Raw genomic sequence first — 17,291 nt, 5'->3', positions numbered from 1 at the left:
TGCGCATGTGGATGACCTGGTGGCACTGGGACAGCCAGCCAGGTCACACGGCCTCTCCCACCAACCCCCTAGTGGTGCCAAGTCAAATTTATTGTTTTTTAAGCACAAACTTCGGTGGGAGGGGAAGGGAGAACGGAACCCCACACCCCCCAGGCACCTGCCATCGGGTGTCCTTTGGAGGAAGCCACCTCCCCTCCTGCCCGAGGAGAGGCTGCTAGGCAGCTCCCCAAGGCTGACTCCAGCCCTTTCGGAGGCCCCCCATCAGCAGGCCTTGGAAAAACCGCCCTGCATCTGGGCCTGACGTCACGCACGCGGGTCCAGGGCTGCTGAGCAGACAGCTGAGGACCCGGCTCCAGCCCTGCCCTTGTGGCTGCTGGTCCTGGGAGCCTGCGGGTCTCACCTCTGCGTGTGTGCACACAAGGAGTGGGGATGACAGCGTGCTGGGTGTTGGAAGGATTCAACAAGAAAGTGTCCAGGTGGTGCCTGGTCTGGTGCCCCAGTCCCCCCGACCCCATTTGCCCGGTGAGGTGGTCCCTGTCCCTTGACCACTCGCCGGGCTGGGCCTGGCCTGGGTCCAGGTGGCCACGGTCAATGGCAAGGGTTGGCCTCCTCGTGGAGACAGCCACCTCAGAAGGGGGTCACCACCCCCAAGGCCCTCCTGGGAGGCCTCAGGACCCTGGAGTCCCTGGGAAATTGGTGGTGGGGGTTGTACAAGCCTCATCCCAGCCCTGCCTAGGCCCCAGCCCAGAAAACCAAGAGCTTCCCATTAGCACATTCCAGCCCCACGGTACAGGGCCCCACCCACCTTCCAGAAGCAGGAGAAATGGGATGGCAGCCCCGGCTGCCCCAGGTAGGAGGACAGCCGCGAGCTGGGTGAGGGATGGGTTGGGCCTCCTTTGAGACAGAGAGCAGGTGGGCACAGCAGGTAAGAGGACTGCAGACCCCAGGCCTGCCGGGGCACAGGGTGGGTGGCCTCCAGGGAACTGGTCTCAGCCTTGGAGCGTGGGTCCCCAAAGGCAGCAGTGCCCCATCCTGGCCTCAGGACATGGTAGGATGGGGCCACCCAGCCCACAGCCAGGCTGAGGCCCTTGGGGGAGAGGTGGGTTCTCTGGGCACCAGGGAAACGGGGTTGGCATTGGGAGGGCTGGAGGATAGTGGCCTCAGACCTGACCTCAGAGAGACCTGACGTTCCCCACGATCTGCTAGGAGGACTCCAGGGGTGCTGTCTGCCCCCTGCTCTCTGTCCCCATAATGCCGGGTGTTTGGCCGGGCAGGGCAGAGGGCGCCTGGGGCAGACTCCACCATCCTGGCCGGGGGACGGCAAACAGCACCGGAGACACAGTGGGGGCAGGCAGGAGTTGGGGTCGTCATGTTTGCCAGCCCCCATCAGCAGAGGCAAGAGATCAGTGAGCTGCCAAATGGAGGGGGTGGGGACGGCGAGAAGGTGATGTGTGACTTCACCGGCCCAGGGATCTTCGTGTCAGGGATGGCCCGGCCCCTCCCTACTGGAGAGTGGGTCCGCCAGGCACAGGTGGGTGGAGAACATTCACGAAGGAGTGAGGTGGGGTCGGGGATGGGGCGACGGGGACCAGCAGGGCCAAGGGCAAGGTGCGCCGGTCTAGCGGTCCTCCCGGACCGGCCGGATCTTCATCTCAGAGAACTTGAGTGAGTACTGCCAGCCGGTCCAGGAGGACCACTCCACGCCGTCGGCATAGGAGGCGTGCGCACCGCGCAGGTACTGCCCGTTGAGGTTGGACGTGTGGCAGTTGCGGTACCACCAGGCACCGCGGTAGAAGGTGGCGCAGTTGTTCTCTGAATGGTCGCTGTCACGGTCCTTGGTGGTGAACCTCATGCCGCTGTGCTTCAGGAGGGAGTCGCCTGCGCAGGGGTGCACACAGGTGTGGGCCCGGGGGTCACGGGTACGCCCACTGGTGTTGCATGTGTGAGCAGACACCGAGACACTGCACGTGCACCTGGACTTGAGTGCATACACGTACGCACGTGCTCTCACACATACACACTGGTGTGCACGCGTGCAAGCGCACCTGCCCCTCCACACCCGGGTGTGTCCATGCAGCTCACACGCACGCAGTCCCTCCTTGGGCGTGCCTGGGGCTGCCCCTGGGTCTAGGCGGTCTCTATCCCTCCTCCGGCTTTTCCACATTCCCTCTCCTGCCTCCCCCTCCTCGGCCTGAGAGGGGAAACCCAGCCCAGGGGGGTCCGGCCACCACACTTTAGAGACCCAGCGGACCCGAACCCCGGGTCTCCTGATGCCTGGCTCTGGGCTCAGTTTCTTCATCTGCAAAACGGGAAAACAATCCAGGCTCTGCTGGCTTCGCCTTGTGGGGGTGAGGACCAAGCAGGACTTGGAGGAGGAGGCAAGCAGCCTTGACCCTGACCCCAGAGGGCCGAAGGGCATCATCACCACTATTACGAAAACACGAACAGAAGATTCGCGGAAGCTCATCTTTTATGACATGCAACTGAATCAACTGATGAAGACAAGGACTGAGGGATCCTTGGTAAGGAAGAAAATTTTCCCTTTTCTGTCTTGTTTACTCTTCCAATTTGAAAAATTTATTACTTAAAAAAAATTTAGATTGGTTTCAGGCCTCTGATTGTGATGTGGGGTTGGTAGTTTATCAATATTTGTTATTTTTCAAAAACCTGATTACTTTCAAAGGGGGAAAAATACATTAGCCTTGATCATTTTGGGGGGCAGGACCTCCTCCGTCCTCCATCCTCCCAGGCTGCCCCCCTTCCCCATCCCTGCCACAGCTGGAGCCTCACCTGCAGTGCCGGAATAGTCAGCCACGGTGAGCGGGTACCCGTCTTCCTCAGGGTCCACGGAGAACAAGCCCACGCCGAAGCTCCCGTAGCGGGCATAGGCCGTGCCATTCTCAAAGTCCTCCAGGTCCACGTGCAGCTCGTAGGCAGCCTGTGTGGTCAGGGCGTGGATCCTCTTGAGCCCTGAAGTTGGGGGGAAAATGGTGGGAGAAGCTGAGGGGCGTAGGAAGCGACTCCCCAGGGAGAAATGATAAATGACAGCTGAGCTCATGCAGTTGGGGACAGAAAGGGACAACCACCAAGTGCGTGCAATCAGCCCTGGGCTACTTCCTTCTTCCTGCAGGCCTGTGTTGGGCAAGCCACTGAGGACCGACAGTTTTCATGTTTGGTTTTCTCTGTTCCCTTTAAGTGGAGCTGTGATGCTTTTCAAACGTTGGGGCTCTGAGCTGGTGGGAAGACTGCAGGAGGCGGGACGAGGTGGAGGTGACAGCACCCTTACCCAGACTCCAGCCAGAGCCAGACAGACAGGATCCGTGTTCGCATTTTCCTATACCTGGCCTCTGGGCCTTTGCACATGCTGTTCCCTCTGCCAGGATGCTTGTCCCTACTCCTCCTCACTTGGTTACCTTCTGTTCATTTCTGGAAGGCTGCCTGACCTCCTGTCGGCGTTGAGGACCTCCTCTGCCAACACATGTGCCCCTGTGGGTGTTTATCTTTCAGGGTCCCGGCCGCCTATCTTGTCAGTTTCCCCACCAGTGCGGAATTCCCGTGACAGTGGCATGTCCGACCTAGCCACTGCTGACCCCAGTGCCTGGGGTGGGGCCTGGCACAATGGTGCTTACCCAGCGCTGGCTTAGTGGATGGGAGGGAGTTGGCGGCACCCTCACCCCTCTAGGCCGGCTCTGTGCCCCCATCCTACTCTCTCCCTCCTGCTGTCCCCGCCCCACCTCAACTCTGCCCTGCCCATCTCCGGGGTCTCATGCCAGGCCTCCCCTACCATACACACACATGTGCTCAGACTCCCAAGATGCTTCACTGCTGGTGTGGTTACTCTTGATTAAGAGGGCATTTAATGAAATGTTTCACAAGTTAGTAGCAGCGAGTGGTATTCTATCCGCTTCTCCCTCCTGCCTGCCTCTCCCCGGCTCCGCACCTCCCGGGGTCAGTGTGTGCCGGCTGGAGGCTGTGCGGATCCTCCCCCATCCCGCCCGGACAAGAAGACTTTAGTCCCAGTCACCAGGTCCAGGGACCAGGAGCAGCCACTGTGGGAGGAGTCACAGCAAAGCTGACCGCACGACCCACGTTCCTCCCCAAGGACCTGCCAGGGCATGGGCTTTGACAGCCTAGGGTCTCACCCAGGGTCCCCACCTCCCTGACTCTCCTGCTGCTGAGTCTCAGGGCAGCCGCTCTCCCTCTCTGGGCCCCAGCTCGGCTAGCGCAGGGCTGATGTGAGGGGCCAGGAGAGCGTCATACACAAAAGGGCAGGTGGGAGGTAATCATGACAACAGCCGCCACCTGGACGGCACTCACGAGGGCCCAGCACCGTTCTCAGCCCTTCGTGCAGATAAGCGAATCCAGTGGAATTAGAGTGAGTCTAATTTAATTACAGAATCCCTGGGCGGCTCTTCTGGCAGGGCTGGCCCACTGCACACATTATCCAGGTGCTGACTGCTGCTTCCCAAGGCCCCGGGGAAGGAGTGCCTATTACTCCCTATTTTATAGGGGAGGAAAATGAGGCCCAGGGAGGTTAAGGAGCTGGCCCAGGTCACGCGGCTGCTGAGTGCCATTGCTGGGATTTGAACCCAGGCAGAAGGGCCCCGAATCCCTGCTGCTATTCAGACCTTACGCAGAACAAATCAGACGATGCAGGAATAGGGAGAGAGGGAGACCGGCCCCCCGGGGATGCTGGAAGATTCCTTTTCCCACCACTAATTGGCCATTGGGGCCCAAAAGCCACCATTAGCCACTCCTGTGGGTTGAGTGACAATTCATGAGCGGTGTCCCGGGGGCTGCTAGGCAGGACGCCCGAGGGAGGGGTGGGTGGGGACCTGGGGCCTGGGTCCTCTCCGTCCTTCCTCCAGTCCACGCCACCTCCTCCCTCCCTCGCCTCCCTGCCCTTGCTCTTTGGCTTTCTCCAGCTCTCCCAGCTTTTCCCTGGCCTTCCAGGACTGCTCCCAGCCACGTTAGCTGTTCTTCCCAGATTCCCTGGGCCCCTGATCCAACTCCTTCACCAGCTCCTGGCTCAAATCGCCAAGAGCAAGAAAGAGGGCTGATGGCTTGAAACAGACAGGAAACCACTAAGACCCTAAACTTCACATGTCCACCCCAGTGGACTTCCAGCTGGACTAAAGCTGTCAACCTAAAACAACACTCGAAAAACAGAAGAAAAGCCTGGGCGCGGTGGCTTACGCCTGTAATTCCAGCACTTTGGGAGGCCGAGACGGGCAGATCACGAGGTCAGGAGTTTGAGACCAGCCTGGCTAACACGGTGAAACCCTGTCTCTACTAAAAATACAAAAATTAGCCGGGCGTGGTGGAGGGCGCCTGTAATCCCAGCTACTTGGGAGGCTGAGGTAGGAGAATCGCTTGAACCTGGGAGGTGGAGGTTGCAGTGAGCTGAGATCATGCCACTGTACTCCAGCCTGAACTACAGAGTGAGACTCCGTCTCAAAAAAAAAAAAAAAAAAAGAAAGAAAGAAAAGAAAAAAAGAAAGAAAAACAGAAGAAAAAATAGAGGAGACTTAAAAAAAAATAAAACTACGAAGGGAAGGAAAGGAAAGCAGGGGCTAAAACCCAGAAAAGATACGAAGAAACGGGTGGCAGAACTGAGTGCATAAACATCTTAAATTTCTAGGAAATAAATAATAACATGACCCCACAAAAGAAACAGAAAAAGCTGAAAGACAAATGGCCAGAAGTTAATACCCATCATGTGTTGGACAAATGATCGGTAACCTTAATATATAAAGAGCTTCCATGACTCAATAGGAAAAGACAAAGCACTCATTGAGAGGGGATGGGGAGGGTGGTGCGGCAGAGGAGGGACCCGCGCTGTTGACATTCCTGTCAGGGCTCGTCTGCAGGATGCTGGAATCAGGACCTGCTTAAATGCTTCCTCCCGCATCATCTGCAGCTGCTGATAGATTTCAATTAAGATACCATGATCACGGGCATCACCGCTGCTCCAGGGGGTGGGTGGTGGCGAGGGCATGCCTTGGCCCTGCCGCCTTGTCCTTATCTTTACCCCCAGCTTGGGGAGCCTGAGGCAGGGTCTCCCCATCTCCCCTCCTTTCACCCACGAGGTTCGGGGATGAGGCGAGCTGGGTTGGGCGCCAGTGTGTAGACCCTGCTGGGGCTCCCCCAACCCCAACACACGCAGGCTTGTGACAAGGGACCTCCCTTTCCTAAGCCTCAACTTCCTCATCTCTAAAAGGAGGGGACGACAGCAGGGCCCCCAACTAGGTGGGTGTGAGGCTTTGGGGACGATGCATGGGAAGCGTGTAGCTGGGTGCTGAGTGGGTTGGGGGTCAGCACGGGGTGTGGGCATGAAGTCCACACGGGGTGTGACCTTCCCTGTTGTCGGCACCCCCTGGGTACCAGGGCACGGCAGGTCAGAGAGGGCCCTGCTCTCATGGGCCCCGGTGAGGAGGGGGCATGGGTGGCAGATCTTGCCCAGGGGTCTCCATGCACACAGAGGGGCGGCCCCGCCTCGCCACCCAACCCTGCCTTTGGGGCCCTCGACCCCCCGTCTTCCAGGGGTGTCACTGAACATCCTTACAGGCCTGGAGCCCTCCTGACCCCGGCTGGTGCCCAGCCTCTCAGGTGGTGCTTCCTGCCAGGCACGTAGGCCCACCCTCTCCTTCCCGCCCAAGCCTCCTTACCAGCTCTGACCCCGCTCGCTCGCAGGGGAGTTCCTCAGATGTCCACACCCTTCTCACCCTCTCCCTCCACCACCAGCTCTGCCCCACACTGGGGAACTCCCGGGATGTCCTCACCCTTCTCACCCTCTCCCTCCCTCCCACCCAAGGCGCCCCCTCCGCCGCCCCTCGCCCCCAACCCCCGCAGCTTGTGGAACTCCCTGGATGTCCGCACGCACCCGGGGGGCTTAAGTGCAGGAGGACACTGTGGGGCATTCGAGGCCGCCCAGATGACACTCGGGGCACACGTCCCCCAGCACCTGTGCGTTTCATGTATATTCAAAACCTGCAAGGGATTGACTGCTCCCGGGGGTACAGGGTTTCCTTCTGGAGTGAAGAAAAGGTTCTGGACCCACTGGCGATGGTTGTAATATTCTGAATATACTAAAACCACGGGGTCATACGCTTCCACATGGGGAATTTTGTTGTATGTAAATTATATCTCAAGAACAACCAGAAAAATCCACCTCATTTCAAGCCATAGCCACTTCCCAAATATATATAGGTAGATAGGACCTCAAAGTTGTGATTCTTTTAGGATGTTTTGTTAAGATAAATGTTTTGTTTAGATAAATGAAGTTTTGTTTAGAATATTTTGTTTAGATAGTTAAATGTTTTAAAAAAAAAAGAAATGTTAAGGACTTTCAAAAATTTTAAAATACTGAGTGAATTTAAACATAGGTAATGATATTGACAGAACCTTCTGAGCTCCTACTTTGTGCCAGGCAGGGACTGTGTCCCAGTGGCAGGAAGGCCTGCGGTTGCCTCCAGGCCCAAACAGGAGCCCTGGCTGGTGAGAGGTGACAGCGTGCTGGCAGTCCTCACAGCCCTCCCTCACTCTCGGCGCCTCCTCTGCGTGGGCTCCCACTTTGGCGACACTTGAGGGGCCCTTCAGTCCACCGCTGCACTGTGGGAGCCCCTTTCTGGGCTGGCCAAGGCCGGAGCCCACTCCCTCGGCTTGCAGGGAGGGGTGGAGGGAGAGGCGCCAGCGGGAACCGGGGCTGCGTGCGGCGCTTGCGGGCCAGGTGGAGTTCCGGGTGGGCATGGGCTTGGCGGGCCCCACACTCAGAGCAGCCGACCAGCCCTGCTGGCCCCGGGCAATGAGGGACTTAGCACCCGGGCCAGCGGCTGTGGAGGGTGTACTGGGTCCCCCAGCAGTGCCAGCCCACCGGCACTGCACTTGATTTCTCACTGGGCCTTAGCTGCCTTCCCGAGGGCCAGGGCTCGGGACCTGCAGCCCGCCATGCCTGAGCCTCCCACCCGCTCCATGGGCTCCTGTGCGGCCCGAGCCTCCCTGACGAGCGCCACCCCCTGCTCCACAGCGCCCCGTCCCATCGAGCACCCAAGGGCTGAGGAGTGCAGGCACACGGCGTGGGACTGGCAGGCAGCTCCACCTGCAGCCCCAGTGCGGGATCCACTGGGTGAAGTCAGCTGGGCTCCTGAGTCTGGTGGGGAGGTGGAGAGTCTTTATGTCTAGCTCAGGGATTGTAAATACACCAGTCGGCACTCTGTATCTAGCTCAAGGTTTGTAAACACACCAATCACCACCCTGTGTCTAGCTCAGGGTTTGTGAGTGCACCAATCGACACTCTGTATCTAGCTGCTCTGATGGGGCTTTGGAGAACCTTTATGTCTAGCTCAGGGATTGTAAACACACCAATCAGCACCCTGTGTCTAGCTCAGGGTTTGTGAGTGCACCAATCAACACACTGTATCTAGCTGCTCTGGTGGGGCCTTGGAGAACCTTTGTGTCCATACTCTGTATCTAACTAATCTGATGGGGAGGTGGAGAACCTTTGTGTCTAGCTCAGGGATTGTAAACGCACCAATCAGCCCCCTGTCAAAACAGACCACTGGGCTCTACCAATCAGCAGGATGTGGGTGGGGCCACATAAGAGAATAAAAGCAGGCTGCCCCAGCCAGCAGCGGCAACCCGCTCAGGTTCCCTCCCGCACTGTGGAAGCTTTGTTCTTTTGCTCTTTGGGTCCACGATGCTTTTATGAGCTGCAACACTCACCGTGAAGGTCTGCAGCTTCACTCCTGAGCCAGCTAGACCACGAACCCACCAGAAGGAAGAAACTCCGAACATATCCGAACATCAGAAGAAAAAAACTCCAGACGCGCTACCTTAAGAGCTATAACACTCACCGCGAGGGTCCGCGGCTTCATTCTTGAAATCAGTGAGACCAAGAACCTACCGAAACTCCGAACATATCCGAACATCAGAAGAAAAAAACTCCAGACGCGCTACCTTAAGAGCTATAACACTCACCGCGAGGGTCCGCGGCTTCATTCTTGAAATCAGTGAGACCAAGAACCTACCAATTCTGGACCCACTCAGCACCACTAGCCACTCTTGGGAGGTCCATGCCTGGTGTTCCTGGCACCCTTGGGCAGGGTGGTGCCGGGTCCTCCTCTGTCCTCCTGCTGCCTGGGATGCTGCTGACCACCTGCCCAAGCTGGCTTGATTCGGGACAGCCAGCAGGTCCCAGGGTGATCCCGGCAGGAACTGGCCTCCAAGGGCATGTGGGACCCTCAGCCTTTATGAGCACTGGGAGCCCACCCACGCCGACACTTCCGTTGGCAATGTCTGGCCTCATTCCTTCTGAATGCCTGTCACCTTCATGCATGACACCTGTGAGCTGGCTCAGGTGTGCTGAGGCCAGGGAAACCCAGCCCAAACCCATTCAGGGAGCAGCTGGGACCCAACTGTGTCCGGAAGGCAGGGGGAGGAGGCCCACTTGGGCCGGGTGGTGGGTGGGGTGCTCACCTAGCCAGTGCTCCCCGGTGAGCCTGCCAAAGCCGTCTCGGTACGCGTCCCAGCCCCGGAAGAAGTTCACGGAGCCGTCCTCCCGGCGCTGAAACACCTGCAAAGGGAAGATGGGGATGGGGCGTTGGCACCGACCATCCCAGGACTCACAGCCCACCTGGGCCCACCCCGCCCAGAGACTCCCCTCACCCTGCTCCTAACCTGCCCTCTCAGGAGGGCAGGGGCCTGGTTGCCCACTTCCCGCAACAGCCCCTGGCCAGGGGCCTGGAAAACAGCAGAGGTTCCAAAGCCTCATGGTGGCTCGAGGTGGGATTGACCAAATGCCCACAGGCCCCCAAGACGGCTCCTCAGAGAGGAATTCCAGGCCGGGCATGGTGGCTCATGCCCGGAATCCCAGCAAGGAAGGCTGAGCCCAGGAGTTCGAGACAACATAGTGAGACCCCATCTCTACAAAAAATTTAAAAATTAGCCAGGTGTGATGGTGGATGCCTGTAATCCTAGCTACTTGAGAGGCTGAAGCAGGAGGATCCCTTGAGCCCAGGAGGTTAAAGCTGCAGTGAGCTATGATCGTGCCACTGTACTCCAGCCTGGGCTCTCTCAAAAAAAAAAAAAAAAAAAAAAAAAAAGTGGGGTGGGCCGGGCACGGTGACTCCCGCCTGTAATCCCAGAACTTTGGGAGGCCGAGGTGGGTGGATCACCTGAGGTCAGGAGTTCGAGACCAGCCTGGTCAACGTGGTGAAACCCTGTCTCTACTGAAAATATAAAAATTAGCCAGGCTTGGTGGCATGCACCTGTAATCCGAGCTACTGGGGAGGCTGAGGCAGGAGAATTGCTTGATCCCGGGAGGCGCAGGTTGCAGTGAGCCGAGATCATGCCACTACACTCCAGCCTGGGTGACAGAGCAAAACTCTGAAAAAAAAAAGGGAATCTCGGTGGGGTGGAGGAAAGCCGGCTTTGGGGGCATCTCCAGCACTTTGCTCTGGGCCTTGGTTTCCCCAATGGTCAAATAAAGGGGGGGGCAGGGTCTTAATATCTTTTTCCAGGTCAAAACTGACCAAGTCTATCCTCCAGTTTTTAAGAACCAAGAGCACCCCCCACACACCCCAGGCTTGGCCTCCAGAGCCCTGTCCCTCAATAAGCTCCCCTTCCCCAAAACAAGCCTGGGCAGGGGTCGGGGTGCTGGGAAACCGGAGTCCAGGCGATGGCTCAGGGGAGGACAAGGAGCCCACAGTCAGCGGGGTGTGACTTGGGTACCAACGAGCACCCGGGCTGCCTCTGTTCTTCATTTTAATAACATTCTTGATTTGGGAGTCAGGAATCCCATCGGTTAAATTGCTTTGAAATAAGTACCACGCTGGTCTGGGCCAGAGCTGCCTGGAGTATTTACAGGATCCGCTGACAATCCGTCCCGGCTGGCCTCCCCAGCCCTCCCAGCCCTCTTTCTGTTTAACAAGCCTTTCCCTGCTTTATTCTCCGAGGCAGCTCCCGCGGCCCGGCCGGCCTCCATCTGTGTCAGAGTCTGATGTGTTAGAGATCTGGCTGCGGCACCGGCGAGCTGCCAGTTTCATTACTAAGCAGCCTGATTTCAGTCGCTCGGAACTGCCCGGATGCCCGGTCTGACCCGAGGCGTCTGCCGTGTGAGCGTTTGCCGATGCTCTGAGCCCTGCTCTGAGCCCTCGGGGACGTGTCCGTCACGGCGTTTGGGCAGCTCTGACGTCAGGGAGCTGGAGGGAGATGACACCTCCTTTTTCGTGCTTTGCTACCTCAAACCTGGCCCAGCTCTGAAATCTGAAAGTCCTCAGGAGTGACCGGCTCGGGGTGGAAGGAAATTCGATCAGGCTCAGGGAGATCTGAGGAGCGGTGGAGAGCCGTATTGATGGCCGCATATTGGGACCCTGAGCACGCACCTTTTCAAAGGCCTAATCCTAGCAGAAGCTCAGGCACTCCCCTGAGAAGGCAGCGGGCAGTAGGAGCCTGTTTCCGCAGGAGGAGGGGAGCTAGAGGGACCGGCAGGCCCGAAGCCCCCTGGGATGCCTGGCTGGCATTGGCCGTTGGCTGGGCCTCTGCCCTGGGGACTGGGGACCTGGGCATGCTCAGTGGTGAGGAGTTCCATAAAGGAGTTCCTGAAGGCAGGGGAGCCCAGTGGTTGTGGATCTGGGTTCCAGGGCCCCAGCTTTGCCTTAGAGAGCCCTGGCAAGTCCCCACACCTCTCCGGGCCCCAGCACCCACGTCTGTAAAGCAGAGATCACAGCCACGCCTTCCTCCCAGGCTATGACCATCCACCGAGAATAAGCTCAGGCCTGGCACATAGTAGGTGTTCAGCAAGTGCCAGCTGGATGGCTAGCCACAGCACTGAGGCCCAGGCCTGGGCGAGGGCTCCTGCCTCCTCTGCTCCTCTCCCGGACTCTGGCCTCCACCCTCCCCCAGCCCTCCCGAGGGGTCTGTCCCAGCCTCTCATTCACACAGATGTTCCACCGAGCACCTCCTGCCAGGCACCAGCTGCAAAAGCCAAGTCAGTGGGTACGAGGTCACGGTTCTGCCCTTGGGGACCTTAGGGCAAAGGAACAGAGGAGACACCCGTGCTCAGGGGACCCCAACTGTGCAAGAGGCAGGACAGACTTGGGGGCTGGGGAGAGAGCAGGTCTGCCCAGCAGGGTGGCCCTGGAGGAGGGGCGGGGTCCTGGGCCCTGTGTCAGCCTGCTGGGCGGGGCAGAAAATGCAGGGAAGTAGGCCACAGTGCGGGTAGTGGGGAGACCCCAGCAGCCAGTGGGCGTGCCCAACCAGGGGCGGGTGAGCTGATGTACAGGTGCCCAGCTGTGCCTCTTCCAAAAGGTTCAGAGGAACCATCCAGAATGAGAGCAAGAAGCCCCGGTAGCCCAGACCACAGCCTCCGAGAGGATCCCCCAGGCTCTGCCTCCAGCGCTCACTCCCACCACTGGGACGCCTGGAACCAATGCTGCCATTTACGTAACTCGCCAGACCCCAGCCCTGCCCTGACTCTTCAGGATGTGGCGAGAGGGGCTGTTCCTGCCCCTGCGTCCCAGCTGATGGGATGATGGGCAGTCGAGACTCAGCTCGGGGGCTGCGTGCTCTCTGCGTGCCCATGTCCCTCCCCAAACCCTTTCCCCGAGCCCAGGCACCCCACCCTTACAGGGCCGAAGCTCGGACAATGGCCAGCGGCCAGGCGGCCGTGAGCAGCAAAAAGGGGGGGCCGACTACATCTTGTGCCCTCAGTCCCACGACAGTCTGGACCTACCCTTGCCACCAGCACCCGAAGGCTAATGTCCTGACACCATGTCCACACTCACGCTTGGTGGCAGGTCCACTGACCAGGATGGCTGTAGCCTTGAGTGTGCCCCTCTACCCAGGCTTCTGGTGCCAAGAGCTGGTCCCTGCACCCACAGTCCTCGGCCCCCTCTTTCCCACTGCCCTCTCAGTCTGGGTGCCAGTTACAGTGACCCCACCATCCCCCAGGGCTCCTCCTTGGTGCCGATCAATTGGGGTGAGCACACCTGGCCCCCTGCCTTTGCCTCTGCCCAAGGAAGGACACTGAAACCACACATGGCCGGCACTCCTGTCCATGTAGCCCGAATCAACGCCCACTTAGAAACTGCAGCAATTGGCCAGGAGCGGTGGCTCACGCCTGTAACCCCAGCACTTTGGGAGGCCGAGGCAGGCAGATCACCTGAGGTCAGGAGTTCGAGACCAGCCTGGCCAACACGGTGAAACCCCGTCTCTACTAAAAATACAAAAATTAGCCGGGCATAGTGGCAGGTGCCTGTAGTCCCAGCTACTTGGGAGGCTGAGGCAGGATAATCACTTGAACCCAGGAGGCGTGGTTGCAGTGAGCCGAGATCGCGCCACTGCACTCCAACCTGAGTGATAAGAGCGAGACTCTGTCTCAAAAAAATAAAAAAATAAACTGCAGCAACTGTCGGCCAACGTGGGCACTTTTAACGTGTGCAGTGACGGATTGCGGACCTGCTCTTAAGGCGCCAAGACACATCTGTGGTCTGGCCTTGAAGAAGTGACCTGCAGACTGACCATGTCCCAGAGAGATGCAGCCGACGTCACCACACAGGCACACGCATCCAGACTCCAGACTTAGCTTAATGCAGAAGGACGTGCATAGATATTTTCTTTCTTTTTTTTTTTTTTTTTTGACACAGTGTTACTCTGTCGCCCGGGCAGTGCAGTGGCACGATCTCAGCTCACTGCAACCTCTGCCTCCCAGGTTCAAGCAATTCTCTGCCTCAGCCTCCTGAGTAGCTGGGATTACAGGCACCTGCCACCACGCCCGGCTAAGTTTTTTGTATTTTTAGTAGAGACGGGGTTTCACGATCTTGGCCAGGATAGTCTTGAACACCTGACCTTGTGATCCACCCACCTTGGCCTCCCAAAGTGCTGGGATTATAGGTGTGAGCCACCGCGCCCAGCCTTAGTGCACTGATATTTTCTATCATGTTCTATTCCACTCTATTTGATTGAAAAAATAACATTGATCAAACCCATTCAGTTGATTTTGCCAGTGGCCCACGGAGTATGCCCGCAGTTTGGGAACCACTGACAGCCTTTGCCGAGGGCTGTCCTGATTTCTTGCTTCACACCCCAAGTGACTGCCTGTGCCGGGCCCTGTGCTAGGATCTCGGGCTTGGAAACCCGGCCCCGACCTCGAGCCAATGACAGCCCAACGTGGCCTGACTAGTGCAAGTGCCGAGCACAGCCCAGATCGTCAGGTGGGTTCTCCCAGCTTCCCCTGCGTGGGGGAATGTTTAGTCTGACTCTGAGCCCAGGATAAACTGCAGCTGTGGCTTTGTATTTCTGGCAAACAGCTTCAGCGACACTGGACCTTGGTAACACCAGATGCCTGGATGTGGCCAAGCACAGAGGGCTTTAATTACACAGCGAGGACCAGTGGGATGGGAGGACAGAGGGAGGAAGTAAGGAAAGGATCCAGGCGTCCACTCCCCCTTCTTTCTGCCCCACCCACCAAACGTGAATCCCCACTGGGCAAAAAGGGGTGGGGAGTCTGGGCGCGGTGGCCCACGCCTGTAATCCCAGCACTTTGGGAGGCTGAGGCAGCCACATCACTTGAGGTCAGGAGTTCGAGACCAGTCTGGCTAATATGGTGAAACCCCATCTCTACTAAAAATACAAAAATTAGCTGGGCGTGGTGGCATGCGCCTGTAATCCCAGCTACTCGGGAGGCTGAGGCAGGAGAATCGCTTGAACCTGGGAGGCAGAGGTTGCAGTGAGCCGAGATCGCACCACTGCACTCCAGCCTGGGCAACAGAGTGAGACCTCGTCTTAAAACGAAACAAAACAAAACAAAATGGAGGCGGGGAGCAAAAGGTAGGGAAACAAAAATTACTGATCCATTTTCAGGCCAAAATATGAATTGGTCCAGCTCCGGGGGGCATCTCTCTTGGGTCCCGGCTGGAAAACGATTGAGTAGAAACACTCGCTGCAGCCGCGGCCTCTTGGGTAGATGCCACGAGTGGGAAGACAGACAGAGAATGTTTTCTTGGTGCGGATTCTCAGAAGCCCGCCGCCCGGCGCATCTTGGAAGTGCCGCTTAGAGGGGCTCTGCCAAGGGAGAGCTGGGCCCACATGGTCCTGCAGATGGTGCTGGGCGGGTTCAAAGGAAGGAGTGACGGCTCTGGACGTGGAGGAAGGAGTGACGGCTCTGGACGCGGAGGAAGGAAGACAGCAGCAGCCACCGACGGCCCTGTGTTGTCAGATGGGGCCTGGGGACCGAGGGAGGCGGAGATGCCTCTGGGCCCCTGCAGCCTCACACTCCGCACGTTGCATCCTGCCCAGGGCTGCCTCTGCAAACAGACCCTGACCAACCAGCTGCTGCTTTGCCACTGTGCCCAGAACATGCAGCTAGCGTCCTGAGCACTGAGCTGGGCTCTGCGGTCACCCTAGCATCCGGCCAGTGCCTTAGAGGATGACCACGGCCTTCCCCGCCACAGCCCTGGAGGGACGACTGGTGCTCCCATTAGGCAGATGAGAAGACTGAGGTTTGGAGGAGTGGGCAACCCGGGTGCGCAGGGCTGAGATGGCCAGAGGAGTGGGGATGAGAGTGCACGCTCAGTCCCCGGGAGCTCCCTGGGCTGGCACCCAGGAGACCTGAGTTCTACCCAGACTCCAGCCAACAGGATACGTGGCTTCTCCCCTGTAAAACAAGGGCTCCTGCACAGCACCCCGTGTGTGCTCGGGGCTCACAGGGATGACCTTGGCCCTCAAAGCTCACAGCCCCATGAGAGACGACGCACAAGCCAGCAGCCATAGGGCAGAGCAGCTCCCACCCTGGCACATTCCTCCAAACCCCAGGCTTCAGTTTCCTCATCTGTAAAGCTAGGATTATAAAAGCCTCAACCCACAAAGTTTTGATGAGAATTAAATGTGCTGGTGCACAGCATTCAACAGAGCTTGCTGGGAACCCTGAGAAGGAGTGAGTCCCTCTGCTGGGGCAGTTGGAGGTGGTTATCTGGGAGGGCTCCCTGGAGGAGGACATGCCTGGCTGAATGGCACATTGAGCAGAGCCTTGCCAGCTGGGCAGATGAGCTGAAACCCAAGGAATGGGGGGTGGGTGGGTCCAAACACTATGAGACTGGGAGAGAGGGTCTCCGATGCCTTAGAACGGCCCCCTGGAAGCAGCAACTGCGGTTTTTCCTAGACTGTGATGAAACTGCTGCAGAAACCAGTTATAGACAGGACTGTGTTGGTTGTGGAGCTGTGGCCTCTCCCAGCCTCCCAGGCTTTCTGATCAGGTGATTCTGGGAGGGGGGCAGAGGGGTCCTGGCAGAGGAGGATGCGTGTTTTTAAAGAACAAAGAACTTGGATGTGTGAGCTACGGCAGCCCTTCAAAGGCAGCCCTGGGGCGGCTCTGCGGCATTCCCAGGAGTCTGGCTTTCCCTTAACTCCTTTCTGGACACCTCTGGGCAGTGCCCCCAGGGAGGCCTCTGGGCTCAGTCAGGAACAAGGCAGAGCTGAGTTCAAATCCTGACTGCCTCTCACAGGCCACTTGACCTCGGACAGGTTGCAGAACCTTTCTGAGTCTGTTTCTCTCTGCATAAGCCCGCGCAGGGCCGGTGGGGAAGAGGCAATCAAGTCAATGCGTAAACGGACGGCGCACAGTAGGCCTAACCAACATCACCACCCTCCCTGCAGAGCCAGCTGCTGAGCCCAGAAGGAAATCGGACCCACTCCTTGTTTTTGACTGAAAATGGTACCCCCAGGCTTGGCGCCCTGCCGTCATTCCCAGGCTTGGCAGTCGGCGCCTGCCGGCTCTTGGCACAGCACTGCCAAGCTGCTGTTTCTCGGGTGCTGAGCCACGGCGGGCGCGGGGCTGGGCCCTGCACGTGCATTGTCCTGTTTCTGTTCAAAGTTTGAAAAACCCAAACTGCTCCCCACGGAGGCACGCTTTCTTTGCATGATGAACGAAGGAAATGTGAGGGTGTTGTCCCCGGTCACCGGTCACCTCGCCATTATGAATGTGTGTGTGCTCTGAGGACCATTCCCCAGGCAGGGTGTGGGCCAGGCAGTAGCGTGGGGACACTGTGGCCCACCAATGTCACAGCAGATCCCCTGCCACCACTGCCTCTGGGACAAGGAGGGCCGGCCGCAGCTGCAGCCCAAGTAGGAAGGAGCTAACATCTCATCTGTTGGACCCCGAGGTCCTGCTGCTCAGCCTCCCCGGCACAGGGGTCCAGGCTGGCACCTGGGGAGGCCCCAGGAGCTCTTCATCCCTCCCCGAGCCTGAGCCTGCTGTTGGGCTCCTCTGATGTTCTCCATGTGAGGGCAGGATTTTC

General features: G+C 58.3%; 1 protein-coding gene across 1 annotated transcript in view; it reads right to left on the bottom strand.

The window, feature by feature from the left end:
- The window catches only part of FIBCD1 (fibrinogen C domain containing 1), a 36,983-nt gene continuing 19,692 nt past the window's right edge, over positions 1 to 17,291 (bottom strand). The window contains exons 6-8 of the mRNA XM_063788166.1: positions 9,475 to 9,571; positions 2,791 to 2,970; positions 1 to 1,878 (exon numbers count right to left, since the gene is read on the bottom strand). Coding sequence (XP_063644236.1) covers positions 1,619 to 1,878; positions 2,791 to 2,970; positions 9,475 to 9,571 — 537 coding nt within the window. The 3' untranslated portion in view covers positions 1 to 1,618. The remainder of the gene's footprint in view (positions 1,879 to 2,790; positions 2,971 to 9,474; positions 9,572 to 17,291) is intronic.

This window comes from Pan troglodytes, chromosome 11 (assembly GCF_028858775.2).
Source record: "Pan troglodytes isolate AG18354 chromosome 11, NHGRI_mPanTro3-v2.0_pri, whole genome shotgun sequence".
NCBI lineage: Eukaryota > Metazoa > Chordata > Mammalia > Primates > Hominidae > Pan > Pan troglodytes.
This window is presented reverse-complemented; position numbering and strand designations above follow the sequence as displayed.